The following is an 18,806-nucleotide window of genomic DNA, read 5'->3' as shown; positions in this document are numbered from 1 at the left end:
CTTTAAGTCTGTCAAAAGGAGTCTTGCGGGTAGAAATTGCATTGCGCCCCGTTTGGGGGCAGTGACATCCGGAGGCGGTACATTGTGTGCCAGACGTAGAAGTCCCGCCCCGCTTGAAAAATTCGGGTGACCCCACCCCCCCAAAAGGAAGCGGAGCACAAAATAACATGCTCCCTTTCTGGGGCGGTAGTGCGGCGGACAGGTCGCGTAGCACTGCCGCGTAGGAGGGGCGCTCCCTATTCCATTGTATGCAAAGCCATTGTTTGACCAGAGTGGAAAAAATCCAAATTGTGTATAGTGGGTCAATAAACAAGGGATAAATTCCATTTTTGGTGAAATTTTTGTGCTCATCATAGTCAGAGTCATCAGTAAGGGTGTGGAATACTTTTTAGTGATTTGCATCCCCTGTCAGCAGTCCTAAGTCCAGTATACCATGGGCTGGATGAGACCAATGCCTAGAAATTCAGGTCGTTTGCACCTCCTGTTAGCGCCCCTGGCAGCACCGCTAACGACTCTCGCTAATTTCCGTGGGAATTTAGCAGCGGCGCTAACCCGTAGCACCCCACTCCGCTGGCGATAATGACGTCATCACCATTCGCAGCGCCCCGTTTTCACCCCAGAACCAAAATTGGGGAGCATCTCCTGAAGCTGTGCTGGGCGAAGCCAGGCTGCAGGCCACTCACGGGGCGCTAGTTAAAGGGGACGTGGCGGCCATGTTAACAAAAAAATTGCCCTTTTTCTTCGGAGCCCCGATGGCGCCTGGTCCATGCCGTGATCATTCAGCCCGGCACTCTACTGGAGCCAACAGCCCGGCACCCTCGCTCCTCAGTAGTCAATGGAGGCCCAGTTCTTACCTGCATAGTTTGCAGCTTGGTCCCTTCCCTTTAATGAAGGAAAAAGCCCCTCCTACGCGGCAGTGCTACACGACCCGTCCGCCGCACTACCGCCCCAGAAAGGGAGCATGTTATTTTGTGCTCCGCTTCCTTTTGAGGGGGTGGGGTCACCCGAATTTTTCAAGCGGGGCGGAACTTCTACGTCTGGCGCACAATGTACCGCCTCCGGATGTTACTGCCCCCAAACGGGACGCAATGCAATTTCTACCCGCAAGACTCCTTTTGACAGACTTAAAGTAACTCAATTGCAACTTCAGAATAATATTCTCTTTCTACCAGAACATTTTTATTGCTTTTCTAAAATGCTGCATCACAGGAAGTTTATTTATATCCACTATGAATTAGGTTGAGATTGTCCAAACTCATTGTACATTGGACCATGACAGCTGGCAAAGACAGAATTTTAATCTGACCAGGTTTGAACACAAATCCAAGAAGTGAAAAGACAGTATTGTAATCTAACGTGCCACTCCGTCTGTTAGGAAGTATTAATTCTTACCATAGTGCTTTGGATTTTTAAGAGCTCTTATGTAAAGAAATGTTGATCGTATCCACCCCAAAGCCACATTGACATCAGTGATTGTGTTCAGTATTATCTCTGCATTCAAATGTTCAACAAGGTGCTTGTGTAAACTACCAACAGAAAGAAGTGTGAGACCTCAAAATTCATAACCTTCAAAACTTGTTATCTAGCATTGCCAGATGAAACCTCTGGAAATATTTTATATTTAATAATTTTATTCAAGACATCTAAAACTATAAGATATATACAATGGGTTACCAAAAACTATACAAACTGCCAATTTAATCACATTAATCAACAGCACCTCAGCCATTTTTTCTATCTTCTTTCTATTTTTCATCTGTTATTCGTTCTAACCGAGGGGGCAAAATTCCCCAGCACCCTGATTGGGGGCGGTAAACGACTCAGGCGGGAAATTGCGGTTACCGCTCCTCACAGGAGGTGGAGCATAATCTCGCACTCTCCACGTCCTGTTGGGACGGGTTCCGGGCGCTACTCGGGCACGTCTGTCAGCGCTACTCGGCTGCTCCGCATAGCGCTAATGCGTTCAACGCCCCTCCCCTTCGGTTAAAGGGAAGGGCTGCTGTGCACTCTGCCGAGCCTCTGATGTCCTCCATTGGGCCACCAGGGCAGTGTGGTGCCGAAGCCGCAGCCCGACACCCAAATGGAGTGCCGGGCTGTACGATGGTGGTCCGGATCATGCCTAAGAAAGACTGAAGGGGCCAACCGGTGAGTCAGCAAGAAAAAAAATGGCAGCGTTCAACGCTCCCAACGTCTCCTTTCACTTACGCCCCGCGAGCGGATGTCAGCTGACCCGGTTCGTGACCCGCGAGGCTGACGCTGTCACCGCTTGCGGCAGCCTCACGGGGCACCAGCCAAAGGGTCGGCATGCACGGCGATGATGTCATTGTCTGTTGCGCGCCAGCCCAGGGCGCTACTGATGGGGCATGGCGCAACCATATCAGCACCTCCACTAACTCCCATGCAATTTTGCAGAAGCCAGTAGCATGCCACTCCCCCCCCGCCCACCTCCGGGCGAAAACAGTTCTGGAGGCGCTAACGGGATTCTCAAAATAGGGCAATTTCGAACCACTAGTCTCTGCTGGGCCTTTCCCACAGTGATACAGCCAAGATTAGTAGGTCAGTGATTCCAAGATTAACTTTTGACATGCCACTCCACTATGCCAAACATTGGTCTGCCAAACACTACAACAGCACACTGCTCAACTACATTGCATTTTTATTTGTTATTTCTTTCTCATCTATGAGACGAGGTCTTGGTGGCATTGTTCAGTCAGTTGGAGGAGCAACTGAGAGGTGAAAAGCTGGATGGGCTGTGTTCACACTCAGTGATCTGGAAGTGAGCATAGAAACATAGAAAATAGGTGCAGGAGTAGGCCATTTGGCCCTTCGAGCCTGCACCGCCATTCAATAAGATCATGGCTGATCATTCCCTCAGTACCCCTTTCCTGCTTTCTCTCCATGCCCCTTGATCCCCTTAGCCGTAAGGGCCATATCTAACTTCCCGTTGAATATATCCAATGAACTGGCATCAACAACTCTCTGCGGCAGGGAATTCCACAGGTTAACAACTCTCTGAGTGAAGAAGTTTCTCCTCATCTCAGTCCTAAATGGCCTACCCCTTATCCTAAGACTATGTCCCCTGGTTCTGGACTTCCCCAACATCGGGAACATTCTTCCCGCAAATAACCTGTCCAGTCCCGTCAGAATTTTATATGTTTCTATGAGATCCCCTCTCATCCTTCTAAACTCCAGTGTATATATGAGCTTGGACTAATAACATGGAGGCTTTCCGTGTGAAGGTTTAGGCTAGTGGTGGCGTATCACTGGCACTTACCAACACAATGTTTTGCTCATCACATGATGCTGATCCCCACTATCAGAAGTCTGAGTTACAAGGAAAGACTGGATAGACTTGGGCTTTACAACATGGAATAGAGATGCCTGAGAGGTGATCTTATAGAGGTATACAAGATTGTTAGGATCATAAAAGGTTAACCCAGAAAATTAGAATAAGGAGACACGGGTTCAAACGAGTAAATGGTAATTTTACTGATACAAGCGGGAAAAAAAATCACAGAGTGATCAACAGGTGACATAAATTCCTCGATAATGGAAGAGCCCTGGAATCATTTAAGAAACAATTGGATACTGCAATGGAATGGCATTAGGATATCTCTGGATGGATGAAATAAGATGGGCTGGATGGCTATCCCCATTCATAATTATCCTGTGATCTTGTGATGTGGTTGAGGTCAAAAACATTTGCAATCCAAAAGGGGTCTCGCCAACTTACGACCCTGCACTGGTAGCACTCATCATCATCATAAGCAGTCCCTCAGAATCGAGGAAGACTTGCTTCCACTCCTGAAGTGAGTTCTTTGGTGGCTGAACAGTCCAATACGAGAGCCACAGACTCTGTCACAGGTGGGACAGATAGTCGTTGAGGGAAGGGGTGGGTGTGGCAGGTTTGCAGCATGCTCTTTCCGCTGCCTGCGCTTGATTTCTGCATGCTCTTGGCGTGGAGTCTCGAGGTGCTCAGCATCCTCTTGGATGCACGAAATATGATCGATCTGAGACTTTAGCTGTTTCTCTCTCCACAAATGATGCCTGATCTGCATTTGAATGTATTTCCAGCATTTTCGGTTTTATATGTACCTGCTTTCTATGGTATATGCTCCATTTAACATCTGTGTATACTTGTCCTTTGTTTGGCTCCTCGTCATGATAACTACTGTGGCTGTTGTGTCAAACTGAAAAAAATTACAGAAAATATTCAAGAATTTAGAACCTTCTTCATATCTATATATATATATATATGCTTCATACTGTATAGCCTGGATTTTCTTGATCCCACCTCAATAGGTCTCTGCGCAAACGCGGGCATTCTCCCGCGATTTCGGGGTCAGAGTTGACCCTGCGCATGCGCAAAGAACAGTGAGAGGGTTGGTGAGTGCTGAGGTGGAGATCGATTGTGTGGAAAGAGAGAGAGGAGTTATATTACAACTATTTCCAAACGATTTGGAGCATTATTGTCATTCATAATTCATAATATAACATAATAATAATACAACATAAAAAATAATTATTATTTAAATATAAATATCAATATAAATAATAAAGAATTAAGATGCAAAAACAAGATATGGAAGGGGAGAGGAGGGCGTTTCGGTGAAGAAGCCCAGGAATCGTTGGTGTATGAAGTGGAGGCTCGCTGGGAGCAATTGACATGGGGTGGGCGAGGAAAACCTGCACCAAACGTGTACCAGAGGTTATGGCGAGAGATTACTGAGGCGGTGTTGTCCATCGCGCCGATGATGCGGGGGCCGAACCAGTGCTGCAAACAGTGGAATGACATTGTTGGGTCGGCGAGAGTAAGTAATAACTTTTATCATGCACTGACTAATTACTCTTAAGTAGTGCCCCGTTTTATTATGTTGTAAAACTTGCTAATTTTTTATTTCCCATCATCGATCTCATTGTGTTAGTCTTCTGTATTTTCATGTGTTCATGATGCAACATTTGCATCCGAACGGATCTTAAATGGTACACTCGTTGACGAAAGAACGGGGGATGGTTAATTGGGGATGTCTATCGCTATAGGTATGTGTGTGTTCCGTAATAGTAGCTGTGAAATGAGTTTACACATATTTTTTGTCACCTTTGCAGAAAAAATTAGCCGGCAATAGGGCGGAGCTCCGTAAAACGGGTGGAGGTCCGCCGAAGACTGTTGAATTGGCAGACCTCGAAGCACACGCTGCAGCCCTGACGGGAGCATATGATCGCACCGCCACGTGTGTTGGTGCTGAACCGGTTCTCGTGGAGGGTAAGTCTGCATAATCCCTGGGCTGTACTGCGGTCATGTAGAATGTAATGTAATGCTGGGAGCACGAAATATTGTTAGTTCTGACATGAATTTTTGGTTGATCACACTCTTGCCACTTGGAAAGCAACATTCAGTTTGGGACTCAAGTTTTGTTGTGTCATGTAGTTTCTATCTACTTTGCTTATGATAGTTTCATGTAATGATTCTCGGTAATATTGCTCTCATGTTACCTCTGACTGCTCCCCTCCCTCCCCTGTGGCCAACCATTAATGTTATATTTTTACAGTTGCACGGGAGGAGCCGCCTGCCCCTCCCAGAGAGGAGTTATTGGAGCAAATGAGGGTGGAAGAGACGGTGGTGGAACAGAAGGTTGAGGAGCAGGAGGAGAACACTCCTTAAAATGTTGTGACGGTGGTGGTGGAGGAGAGAGGGGTGGCGGGTCCTTGAAGGGTCCTTTCTACCTGCGGCCACCGGTTCCTCGTTGGAATCCACCTTTCCTGGATTTCGGTCCAAGGAAGCGGGACCAAACGGCATGCAGCAGCGCACACCAGCCCCCATGCTGATTCGGCAAGGTGGGAATGCTGTGAGACAGGCAGATGCAAACCTGGACATGGTGGGACTATCTAGGATGAGCATCGACTTCAGTCGAGATCTCCTCCAGGCCAATGCTGGGTTGTCCGCAAACATCACCGCTTTAGCAGCCCCTCAATCGGAGGACATGGCAAAGCTGATTGCGGTGAGGGAGAATACCCAGTCTGTCAATACCAATGCTATGCGGCAATCGACAGTCCTGGGATATGGCACTGCACCCCAAGGTGTCATACCACCAATAGTGACAGCACCTAATTGTCAGGAGGAAGTACTTTCTTCCGACTTTGAAGATGGGTCCTCAGAACCCCTAGCTTCTCCAATAGCGCTGCGATTGTCGCCCCCCCGCCCCCACAGCCACGCTTGAGGTACTCTGCTGCACGACCTACAGGTCCCGACATGGGCAGGGCCAGGCGTATTAATAGCAGGAGGAGGAGGGGGGCAGGCCCTAGGATCAGGGGGAGATTGGGGAGGAAAGGCATTGGAAAGGTGGCCGCATGTAGAATCATAGGAGGGTGCAAGGTATTAGTTTGAGTGTTGTTTTTACTGTTGTTGTTGTTGAAAGGCTGTGATTGAAAGGCTACATTAGAGGGAGCAGCGTGCGGCAGCGCCGTCCCGGCGTGCAAGACCATCAGCAGGCCGGGGCCATCAGAGGGAGCAGCGTGTGGCAGCATACCACTGCAGGAGGGCGACGGCTGCGAAGTCAGATCGCTGATTGCAGTGCGGGCAGGCACAGCAGGAGGGGCGAAAAAGCGGCAAGAGTTTGTAAATGGAAGTGACCGGGGGCCCAGGAGAGGCGTAAGTCTGGGGCCCAGAAGCGGCAAGGGCCCAGGGGCAGCATGGAGCAGCCCACACTGCTATATGTGTGCGCGTTCGGTCTGTGCAGCAGAGCTGATCTCCAGTCGTCTGGGGTAATCCTTGCCACTGGACCAAGACCTAGCTCTGTCAAGCCCGTGTGGTGGCTGGTGTGCAACGGCCACCACATGTTAAAAAAATCCAGGCACAGGCACCTTCCACCCTCCAATATGTAGTTCGGGATCTGGAATATTAGGTCCTTCATTGAAACACCTGTGAACTCATCCCTTTTTGGCGTGGAAGCAAGTCATCCTCGCTTCGAGGGACTGCCTATGATGATGATGTTGTTGTTGATAATGTTTTGTTTTGTAAAATTTTCATTGAGAACAATGTTATTATTTTATTAAAAATTGTTAAATTCAAATTACAACTTTCATTAAAAAAATGTATTCAACTAAACCTTTCTTGTACAATGTCTCACTCACTTTTGCAAAATGAGGAGTAACAATCATTGTAAGGGTTCAAGCAAAGTGTTCATTTATGAGCTGCTGACGTAACAGTTTCGCAGTTGCTAATGCACCACGCGGCTTTCCCTGTGGTGTCGAGGGAGGTGGTGGTGCAGGTTCATTGCCAGGTTCCTCGACCTTGTTCTCCTCGATATCCCTGTTTTCCTCCTTATCCTCCACCCCTCTTCTCCTGAGGTGGTCCGGCAGTCCCATCTGGCAATTCTGGTCCCCCTTGATGGCTCGGTTGTGCAACATGCAACACACAATGAACTGAGCAACCTACTCAGGATGGTATTGCAGGCTACCTCAGGAGTGGTCTAGACAGCGGAAGCGTTGCTTCAGCACTCCAATTGTCTTTTCGATTATATTGCGAGTGGCTGTATGGCTTTCATTTTAGCGCTTCTCGACTTCTGTCTGAGTCTTTCGCAGTCGGTGGGGGGGGGGGGGCGGTCATGAGTCAGCTGGCAAGGCCATATCTGTAAGAGAAAGGTCCTCCACCAGCCTATCCTCACCGCACAGCACTGCCCCCCAGTCATCAAGATCCATGGCGCGGCCCTGGACAACGTGGACCATTTCCCATACCTTGGGAGCCTCTTAACAAGAGCAGACATTGATGACGAGATTCAACACCGCCTCCAATGCACTAGTGCAACCTTCGGCCACCTAAGGAAAAGAGTGTTCAAAGATCAGGCCCTCAAATCTGCCACTAAGCTCATGGTCTACAGGGCTGTAGTAATACCCGCCCTCCTGTATGGCTCAGAGACATGGACCATGTACAGTAGACACCTCAAGTCGCTGGAGAAATACCACTAAAGATGGCTTTGCAAGATCCTACAAATCCCCTGGGAGGACAGACGCACCAACATTAGCGTCCTCGACCAGGCCAACATCCCCAGCATTGAAGCACTGACCACACTTGATCAGCTCCGCTGGGAAGGCCACATCGTTCACATACCAGACACGAGACTCCCAAAGCAAGCGCTCTACTTGAACTCCTTCATGGCAAACAAGCCAAAGGTAGGCAGAGGAAACGTTACAGGGACACCCTCAAAGCCTCCCTGAAAAAGTGCATCCCCACCGGCACCTGGGAGTCCCTAGCCAAAGACCGCCCTAAGTGGATGAAGTGCATCCAGGAGGGCGCTGAGCACCTCAAGTCTCATCGCCGAGTGCATGCAGAAATCAAGCGCAGGCAGTGGAAAGAGCATGCGGCAAATCTGTCCCACCCTCCCCTACCCTCAACGACTATCTGTCCCACCTGTGACAGGGACTGTGGCTCTCGTATTGGACTGTTCAGCCACCTAAGGACTCATTTTAAGAGTGGAAGCAAGTCTTCCTCGATTCCAAGGGACTGCCTATGATGATGATGATCCTTTATCCCCCAGCATCCAACACTGACCTTGTGGCTGACTCTTAAACAAGATAGAGACAGTGCTGTCACGCAAGATGTATGCGTAATGGATGCTCCCTGGAAATTTATCATTTACTGCCATGATTGTTTGATTGTGGTCTACAACGAGTTGCACGTTCAGGGAGTAGAATCCTTTTCGGTTTCGGTCCACCTCCGCTTCCTCTAAAGGTGCCTGCAGGGTGATGTGTGTACAGTCTATTGCACCCTGGACCCTGGGGAAGTTTGCTATTCTCGAAAAGCCCTCTTACTCTGTGCCTCCTTGGTCATTGGAAAGTTAATAAAATCCATCCTCTGTGTGTACAGCGCGTCAGTTACCTGTCGAATGCAACGACGTGTGTTATATTGAGATATTCCGCATATGTCACCAGCTGATGCCTGAAATGAACCAGATGCATAGATATTGCAGCAGTCACCTTCGCCTCGACAGGCAGTGAAGTGCTGAAAGGTTGCACATTTGCCTTAATGAGCTGGCATATCTCAGTGATGATCTCTTTTCGGAAGCGCAGCCTTCTAATGCACTGCATATCGGTCAGGTGCAGGTACGAATAGTGCTCCCTGTAATTTTGTTCAGGGTAAGGTCTCCTCCTCAAGAATCTGCGTCCTATTTGATTGGGCTCATAGTGCTCTTCAACAAACCTTTGTCCAACTCTATTCTGCATCATGTAAGTAGTCAGCAATATTAGCAGTGAAACTGCAGGTCTCATTTCTTTTAAAGCACACATGTTCAGATGTCCATAAAAGAATTAAAGTCAGTTATTCACAATATATCCAACATTAAAATCCCTTAATAACTACTCCAGAATTCACTAAAAAATAAATTCCAGCCTGCTGGCAACTTTACAGTCTTCTCCCCCCACAGAATTGTTTTTTCAAAAATGGCTTGGTAAGAACCTAAAAAATGGGCGGTACATATCCTCAGCGATAGCGGGTGGTAAAAACGGTGTAATTAGCGAATTTAGCGCTGATGGGGAATTTTATTAATTTTTTGGAGCGGGAAACGTAAGCGGGCGATGTACAGCAAAGCCGGTGGTAATTGTAGGCTGGAATTGCCGCTGGCGCTATTCCGGTCTACAATGGGCGGTACCGGGCAGTAACTTACATTTCTTGCAAAAACGGGCGGTAAACGGGCTTTAACTGAGCAGTAATCTGGCAGCCAGAATGAAAATTCTAGCCCACAGCCTTTTGGGGTATAGAGTTCCAGATACCACTTGCATTGCGTGGAAAAAAATGCTTCCTGATATCACTCCTAACTGGCCCAGCTCTAATTTTAAGATTATGCCCCCTTGTTCTTGATTCTCCCACCAGAGGATAGAACTTCTCTGTATCTACCCTATTGAATCCCTTTATCATTTTAACCACCTCGATTAGATCATCCCCCAACCTTCTAAACTCAAGGGAATACAATCCACATTGATACAACTTGTCCTCATAATTTAACCCTTTATACCCCGGTATCATTCTGGTGAATCTGCGCAGTATCATCTCCACAGCCGATACATCTTTCTTGAGATGAGGTGCCCAAAACTGAATGCAGTACTTCAGATGAGGTCTGACCATAACTAAAGCATCACTTCCTCACTTTTGAATTCCAACCTCCTTGAGATAAGGGCCAACATTCGCATTTTTATTGCATTTTGTACACGTGCATTAGCTTTTAGTGATGTGTACAGGGACACCTAAATCCCTTTGCTCCATCATAGGTCTTAGTTGCTCCCCATTAAGAATACTGTATATTACTCACATTCGAAGTGGATGACCTCACACTTTTCCGCATTGAACTCCACGTGCCTTAGTGTGCCTATGTCACTTTATACCTTCCTTCTCCCATCTATGCTTCTTAAAAGTGTGATCTGCAAACTTGGATATACAACTCTCCATTCTGTCATCCAAGTTATTGATAGCTATGGTGAAAAGCCGAGGCCCCAGTACAGATCCCTGAAGAACACCATTTGTCACATTATTTCAATCATTCCTTATAGTTTACCTGAGGTCGCCCAGCTCGGCCCATCATTTGAAGTATATCAGTTTCATTGTATTCTTGAAACATTCCTCCTGCATAATGCATTGTGGATTTAATTACGACTAAGTGGGCAGGCAAGTTGACTCCCATAGCTAAAGTGCTAGTAGTAACTGTAACAAAATAATACAGAAAAAAATGTCATTCATAGCCTCAAAAATAGTTGAACTATAAACACAAATCAATACAATTTTAAAACAAAATGTTTTTTGTCGAAATCGTAGTACTCAAGACATTATTGAGGAAACAAGCTTGGAGAGTTAATAGGTCTGATTTTCCTAGCACCTCTGCCCCAGTGCTGGACAGGGCCAGCTGCAGTCAATGTTAGTGCCCTAGGCCAATAGCATGGCACAGGTCACCCCCAGACAGGGGCTAGCACTGGAAAACAGGGGAGCAAAATGGAATGTAGCCCCATGCCTGAAAGTGTCCTGTCCAACATTAAACCAAAGCCACCAAAACAGACTAAAAAGTCATTCATTTTATTTTTGTTTGCGGGACCTTGCCGAGCACAAATTAGCTGCAGTGTTTGTCTACAAAGTAATTGTGACAGCTCTTGTGATGCACTTTGGGAAACTGTGAGGATGTGAAATCTCAACGTCTTTCTTTCTAAGATGTTAGATTGGGTTAAATGATCACAGATTTCACATTGCATTGCAAATATCATATGCCGTTGTCAAAGACTGACTAAAGATCCCTGTATCCGAAGATGAAGGCCTGTGAATTCAAGAAATTGGTCCTTGGGCCTCACCTAAATAATCATGGCGAGCTGACAGTACGTGTCACACCTCCACAGGCAGCTCGCCCGATTGATGAATCGAATTTCGGGCTACCTGAGTTGCTGTCAGCAGCCCTCAGGTAAGTCCCGAGGAGGACCGGGAGGGGGACTGTCCGTGGCTGTCAGAACTGATGTGGATCTGGGAGGAGTATTCCTGCTCCTCTTGGCTCCACGTCAATTAAAAAAAAACTTACCTTGTTGGCGGCTAGGTCTAGAAAACCTGAGCAAAGCAGGCCTGTTCTGCTCAGGGGAACCCAATTTCCCTGAAGGACCCAACACAAGCATCAGACCCTCATTAGAATATGCAAGGGATCGAATGCCTGTATTAGCTGGCTGCTGAGACACCTCAAGAATGGCCCAACCACCTCATAAATGGCCCAACCCAATTTAGAGTTGGTCATTTTTCAGGCGACCTTGGAGATCAGGACATTGGTCCCCGAAATTGGGCCACATTGTATTCAGTGCTCATTTATCTGTCCTATTTATATAAACCATTTATTGATTCAGAGCCTGAGACTCAGTCTGATAGGATATATTCAATCCACCTTTCTGTTATACATGCAGACTATAGATATACTCTCTGTGTAGTCACTGTATAGTTGCGTAAGATGGAGACTTGTTACCTGATATATTATACAATGTGCCAGCATAGTATATACATAGAAACATATAAATATAGAAAATAGGTGCAGGAGTAGGCCATTCGGCCCTTCGAGCCTGCACCACCATTCATAGAAACATAGAAACATAGAAAATAGGTGCAGGAGTAGGCCATTCAGCCCTTCTAGCCTGCACCGCCATTCAATGAGTTCATGGCTGAACATGCAACTTCAGTGCCCCCTTCCTGCTTTCTCGCCATACCCCCTGATCCCCCGAGTAGTAAGGACTTCATCTAACTCCCTTTTGAATATATTTAGTGAATTGGCCTCAACTACTTTCTGTGGTAGAGAATTCCACAGGTTCACCACTCTTTGGGTGAAGAAGTTTCTCCTCATCTCGGTCCTAAATGGCTTACCCCTTATCCTTAGACTGTGTCCCCTGGTTCTGGACTTCCCCAACATTGGGAACATTCTTCCTGCATCTAACCTGTCTAAACCCGTCAGAATTTTAAACGTTTCTATGAGGTCCCCTCTCATTCTTCTGAACTCCAGTGAATACAAGCCCAGTTGATCCAGTCTTTCTTGATAGGTCAGTCCCACCATCCCGGGAATCAGTCTGGTGAATCTTCGCTGCACTCCCTCAATAGCAAGAATGTCCTTCCTCAAGTTAGGAGACCAAAACTGTACACAATACTCCAGGTGTGGCCTCACCAAGGCCCTGTACAACTGTAGCAACACCTCCCTGCCCCTGTACTCAAATCCCCTCGCTATGAAGGCCAACATGCCATTTGCTTTCTTAACCGCCTGCTGTACCTGCATGCCAACCTTCAATGACTGATGTACCATGACACCCAGGTCTCGTTGCACCTCCCCTTTTCCTAATCTGTCACCATTCAGATAATAGACTGTCTCTCTGTTTTTACCACCAAAGTGGATAACCTCACATTTATCCACATTATACTTCATCTGCCATGCATTTGCCCACTCACCTAACCTATCCAAGTCACTCTGCAGCCTCATAGCATCCTCCTCGCAGCTCACACTGCCACCCAACTTAGTGTCATCCGCAAATTTGGAGATACTACATTTAATCCCCTCGTCTAAATCATTAATGTACAATGTAAACAGCTGGGGCCCCTGCACAGAACCTTGCGGTACCCCACTAATCACTGCCTGCCATTCTGAAAAGTACCCATTTACTCCTACTCTTTGTTTCCTGTCTGACAACCAGTTCTCAATCCACATCAGCACACTACCCGCAATCCCATGTGCTTTAACTTTGCACATTAATCTCTTGTGTGGGACCTTGTCGAAAGCCTTCTGAAAGTCCAAATATACCACATCAACTGGTTCTCCCTTGTCCACTTTACTGGAAACATCCTCAAAGAATTCCAGAAGGTTTGTCAAGCATGATTTCCCTTTCGCAAATCCATGCTGACTTGGACCTATCATGTCACCATTTTCCAAATGCACTGCTATGACATCCTTAATAATTGATTCCATCATTTTACCCACTACTGAGGTCAGGCTGACCGGTCTATAATTCCCTGTTTTCTCTCTCCCTCCTTTTTTTAAAAAGTGGGGTTACATTGGCTACCCTCCACTCGATAGGAACTGATCCAGAGTCAATGGAATGTTGGAAAATGACTGTCAATGCATCCGCTATTTCCAAGGCCACCTCCTTAAGTACTCTGGGATGCAGTCCATCAGGCCCTGGGGATTTATCGGCCTTCAATCCCATCAATTTCCCCAACACAATTTCCTGACTTATAAAGATTTCCCTCAGTTCCTCCTCCTTACTCGACCCTCTGACCCCTTTTATATCCGGAAGGTTGTTTTTGTCCTCCTTAGTGAATACCGAACCAAAGTACTTGTTCAATTGGTCTGCCATTTCTTTGTTCCCCGTTATGACTTCCCCTGATTCTGACTGCAGGGGACCTACGTTTGTCTTTACTAACCTTTTTCTCTTCACATACCTATAGAAACTTTTGCAATCCGCCTTAATGTTCCCTGCAAGCTTCTTCTCGTACTCCATTTTCCCTGCCCTAATCAAACCCTTTGTCCTCCTCTGCTGAGTTCTAAATTTCTCCCAGTCCCCGGGTTCGCTGCTATTTCTGGCCAATTTGTATGCCACTTCCTTGGCTTTAATACTATCCCTGATTTCCCTTGATAGCCACGGTTGAGCCACCTTCCCTTTTTTATTTTTACGCCAGACAGGAATGTACAATTGTTGTAGTTCATCCATGTGGTCTCCAAATGTCTGCCATTGCCCATCCACAGTCAACCCCTTAAGTATCATTCGCCAATCTATCCTAGCCAATTCACGCTTCATACCTTGAAAGTTACCCTTCTTTAAGTTCTGGACCATGGTCTCTGAATTAACTGTTTCACTCTCCATCCTAATGCAGAATACCACCATATTATGGTCACCCTTCCCCAAGGGGCCTCGCACAATGAAATTGCTAATTAATCCTCTCTCATTACACAACACCCAGTCTAAGATGGCCTCCCCCCTAGTTGGTCCCTCGACATATTGGTCTAGAAAACCATCCCTTATGCACTCCAGGAAATCCTCCTCCACCGTATTGCTTCCAGTTTGGCTCGCCCAATCTAGGTGCATATTAAAGTCACCCATTATAACTGCTGCACCTTTATTGCATGCACCCCTAATTTCCTGTTTGATACCCTCCCCAACATCACGACTACTGTTTGGAGGTCTGTACACAACTCCCACTAATGTTTTTTGCCCTTTGGTGTTCTGCAGCTCTACCCATATAGATTCCACATCATCCAAGCTAATGTCTTTTCTAACTATTGCATTAATTTCCTCTTTAACCAGCAATGCTACCCCACCTCCTTTTCCTTTTATTCTATCCTTCCTGAATGTTGAATACCCCTGGATGTTGAGTTCCCAGCCCTGATCATCCTGGAGCCACGTCTCCGTAATCCCAATCACATCATATTTGTTAACATCTATTTGCACAGTTAATTCATCCACCTTATTGCGGATACTCCTTGCATTAAGACACAAAGCCTTCAGGCTTGTTTTTTTAACACCCTTTGTCCTTTTAGAATTTTGCTGTACAGTGGCCCTTTTTGTTCTTTGCCTTGGGTTTCTCTGCCCTCCACTTTTCCTCATCTCCTTTCTGTCTTTTGCTTTTGCCTCCTTTTTGTCTCCCTCTTTCTCCCTGCATTGGTTCCCATCCCCCTGCCATATTAGTTTTACTCCTCCCCAACAGCACTAGCAAACATTCCCCCTAGGACATTGGTTCCGGTCCTGCCCAGGTGCAGACCGTCCGGTTTGTACTGGTCCCACCTCCCCCAGAACCGGTTCCAATGCCCCAGGAATTTGAATCCCTCCCTGCTGCACCACTGTTCAAGCCATGTATTCATCTGCGCTATCCTGCGATTCCTATTCTGACTAGCACGTGGCACTGGTAGCAATCCCGAGATTACTACTTTTGAGGTCCTACTTTTTAATTTAGCTCCTAGCTCCTTAAATTCGTTTCGTAGGACCTCATCCCTTTTTTTACCTATGTCGTTGGTACCAATGTGCACCACGACAACTGGCTGTTCTCCCTCCCTTTTCAGAATGTCCTGCACCCGCTCCGAGACATCCTTGACCCTTGCACCAGGGAGGCAACATACCATCCTGGATTCTCGGTTGCGGCCGCAGAAACGCCTATCTATTCCCCTCACCATTGAATCCCCTATCACTATCACTCTCCCACTCCCAATCTTTTTCCTGCCCTTCTGTGCAACAGAGCCAGCCACGGTGCCATGAACTTGGCTGCTGCTGCCCTCCCCTGATGAGTCATCCCCCCCAACAGTACTCAAAGCGGTGTATCTGTTTTGCAGGGGGATGACCACAGGGGACCCCTGCACTACCTTCCTTGCACTACTCTTCCTGCTGGTCTTCCATTCCCTATCTGGCTGTGGACCCTTCTCCTGTGGTATGACCAACTTGCTACACGTGCTACTCACGTCATATTCAATAAGATCATGGCTGACCATTCATCTTAGTACCCCTTTCCTGCTTTCTCTCCATACCCCTTGATCCCTTTAGCTGTAAGAACCATATCTAACTCCCGCTTGAATATATCCAATGAACTGGCATCAACAAGCCTCTGCGGTAGGGAATTCCACAGGTTAACAACTCTCTGAGTGAAGAAGTTTCTCCTCACCTCATCCTCACTGTGTATATACTATGCTGGCACCACTAAAGGGTGCAAACTGGTGGAGACCGGGGTTTCCTGCCCCTGTGGCAGAGGCTGTCCACCAGAGGGCACTGCGATGGGAGACCTGAGGGTCACCTGCAGGGCCCAGTATAAAAGGCTGCCCACCATGCTTGTGCCTCATTCTGGAGTTACAAATAAAGGACCAAGATCACTACAGTTTGAGTACAACACATTGCCTCGTGGAGTCATTCACAAGTGCAGTACTGACATAACTGGTGATGAGAATACGGACTCTCACGCGATTATGGCTACCTTTGGCACATTAAAAGACTTCGCAGAGGGTAATGATTGGAATGCCTTCACGGAAAGATTCGAGCAATAATTCGTGGCAAACGATCTGGCAGGGGAGACGGACACATTGGCAGAGAAGCGCAAGGCTATAATGCTGACCAGTTGTGGGCCCGAGGTCCACCGTCTCGTCAGGGGCTTACTGGCACCCACGAAGGCCAAGGATAAGACATACAATGAACTGCCTGAACTAATTCGCGACCAAATAAAACCAAAACAGAGCATCCTCAGGCCGGGCACAGATTCTACGCTCACCGCAGACCTGAGGATCAGGAGATTGCAAAATATGCTGCCAACCTCAGGAGACTTGCGGCACCGTGTGATTTCGGCACGCACCTCAACGAAGCATTGCGAGACATCTTCGTTATAGGAATTGGCCACGAGGGCCTCCTTCACAAGCTGTTATCTGCCAACACCACTGTCAACCTGCAGAAGGCCATCAGCATCAGTCAGGCATTCATGACCTCGACCTGCAGCACCAAGCAAATTATTCATCCTGTGGACTCAAACCTGGCAAGTACTTTTAAAATGGTGCCTTTCACAGGCAAGACTGTAGAACGTGGCTCTGCCCAGGGGAGCACAGACCTCAGGGTTCCAGAACTCAAGAGTCCACCGAGGGGTGCTAATCGAGTAACACCATGCTGGCGTTGAGGAGGAAACCATAGGGCTCACCAGTGTCGGTTTGCTGAGTACATATGCAAAGTCTGTAACAAGAAGGGCCACCTCCAGCGTATGTGTAAAAGAAATACGACTCACCGCCTAGCAGAGGAGTCGGTAGATGACTTTGAATTCAGTGGGGAGTATGATGATTTGGCCAGAGAGGCAGCTCAGCCCCAAGAAGAAGTGTACGGAGTGTATACCTGCACCACCGATTGTCCCCCAGTGAAGATGGAAGTCGAGATAAATGGCGTTCCAGTCTTCGTGGAAGTGGACACGGGAGCGAGCCAGTCAGTGATGAGGCAGGATGCCTTTGAGAGGTTATGGAACGAAAAACGACCCAAGCTGGTTCCAGTACAGGAAAAGTTGCGCACCTATACCAAGGAGCTGATCCCAGTCTTTGGTAGTGCAGATGTAAGTGTAATCCATAATGGCGTGATGCACAAGTTACCTCTGTGGATTGTTGCGGGTGATGGTCCAATGCTACTCGGAAGAAGGTGGATGGGGAAGATCCAGGGGAAATGGGAAGACCTCTTCACTCCAGCAATTGATGTCCCCCGTGCTCAGAGGCAGAGCAAAACCTCACCTTCGCTTGAGAATAGACCAGCGCAGCACTTGAGGCACAGTCCGTCCATCACGACTGCGTGGCAATGATCCGACCGGAACGACCTTAAAGTACCTTCCCGGCTCCAGTGGCAGGACACCTGGGGAGTAAGATTGAATTCACAGGCACTCTTCCAGCTTTTGTGGCAGAATCGCGAGAGAAGGATCAAGGCAGTCGACCTCGAGGACAGAGGCAAGATGGCGTCCCTGCTGCGAGGTGCAGCGTGGCTGAAAGAAAAAGATGGCCGCGGCCATATCACGAGGTACAACGCTGAGGGATCAACACGTGGTGTCTAACAAAGGGTTTGATTGGGGTAAAGCCAGCAGGGTTCTCTTAAAGGAGACCTGCAACCAGCTGAACTTAGAGACCTTGTATACATGGCAATCAATGTAACAAACCAATTAAGATTGTGAACAAAATATTGTTGCGAGATGTCGGTACTATTCCTAATGTATAGAACAAAATGTTGTTGCGAGATGTCGGGAATAGAGTGTCCCCAAAAGTAGCAAGCGAGCGAATTCGGGAGGGTAAAGGTGCTGATCCTGATGCCCTGTCCCAGGTGTTCCACAAGTTATAGGCCAGTGACCTCAGGAGGATGAAGGCACTGATCCTGATACCCTGCCCCAGGTCACGCTGCAGGCACCCGATGGCACTATTCGCCACGGACCTGGAAACAAAAACGGCGCCAATACGCGCAGTCGGCCGCCGTTGCCCACAATCCGGAAGGGGACAGCGCAGCCCCCAGATCCAGTCGCTACCTCGGTCATGTCCGAGAGCGAAAGTTCAGAACCAACGAGTTCCCCAAACGGGACCTGGAACAGCCAGGTTCCCAACACCGTTAGAGAGCAGGCAGAAGATTCTGCAGCCCTCAAAGGAGGATAGGGAGACCACACACATCTGTGGCTCTGCCCACCACTAGGCAACGGCAAAGGCGAACCAAGCCCACCCCGCTAGCAGGGGGCACAGCGCCGCTATCAGACGATTAGGACCCCGTCCGGTTGCCTGGAACCTGTGTCCTCGCATACCTGCACTGCTACCTCAGTACTTACCATGACTGAACCATGAATG

The 18,806-nt window shown here is 47.8% G+C and overlaps 1 protein-coding gene across 9 annotated transcripts in view; it reads right to left on the bottom strand.

The window, feature by feature from the left end:
* Window positions 1–18,806, bottom strand: part of hfm1 (helicase for meiosis 1) — a 202,633-nt gene that overhangs the window by 127,563 nt on the left and 56,264 nt on the right. For all 9 annotated transcript variants that reach the window (XR_011594031.1, XR_011594029.1, XR_011594030.1 and 6 more), the window contains 3 exons: window positions 10,545–10,690; window positions 4,096–4,190; window positions 1,393–1,526 (listed from right to left, as the gene is read on the bottom strand). Coding sequence is in view for 5 of the 9 variants with exons in the window: in XM_070886575.1 (XP_070742676.1) it covers window positions 1,393–1,526; window positions 4,096–4,190; window positions 10,545–10,690 (375 nt within the window). In the remaining 4 variants the exon portion in view is untranslated. The remainder of the gene's footprint in view (window positions 1–1,392; window positions 1,527–4,095; window positions 4,191–10,544; window positions 10,691–18,806) is intronic.

The sequence above is a fragment of the Pristiophorus japonicus genome, chromosome 8 (genome assembly GCF_044704955.1).
Source record: "Pristiophorus japonicus isolate sPriJap1 chromosome 8, sPriJap1.hap1, whole genome shotgun sequence".
Lineage (NCBI taxonomy): Eukaryota > Metazoa > Chordata > Chondrichthyes > Pristiophoridae > Pristiophorus > Pristiophorus japonicus.
Note: the sequence above shows the minus strand (reverse complement) of the source record. Positions and strands in the feature narration are given on the sequence as shown.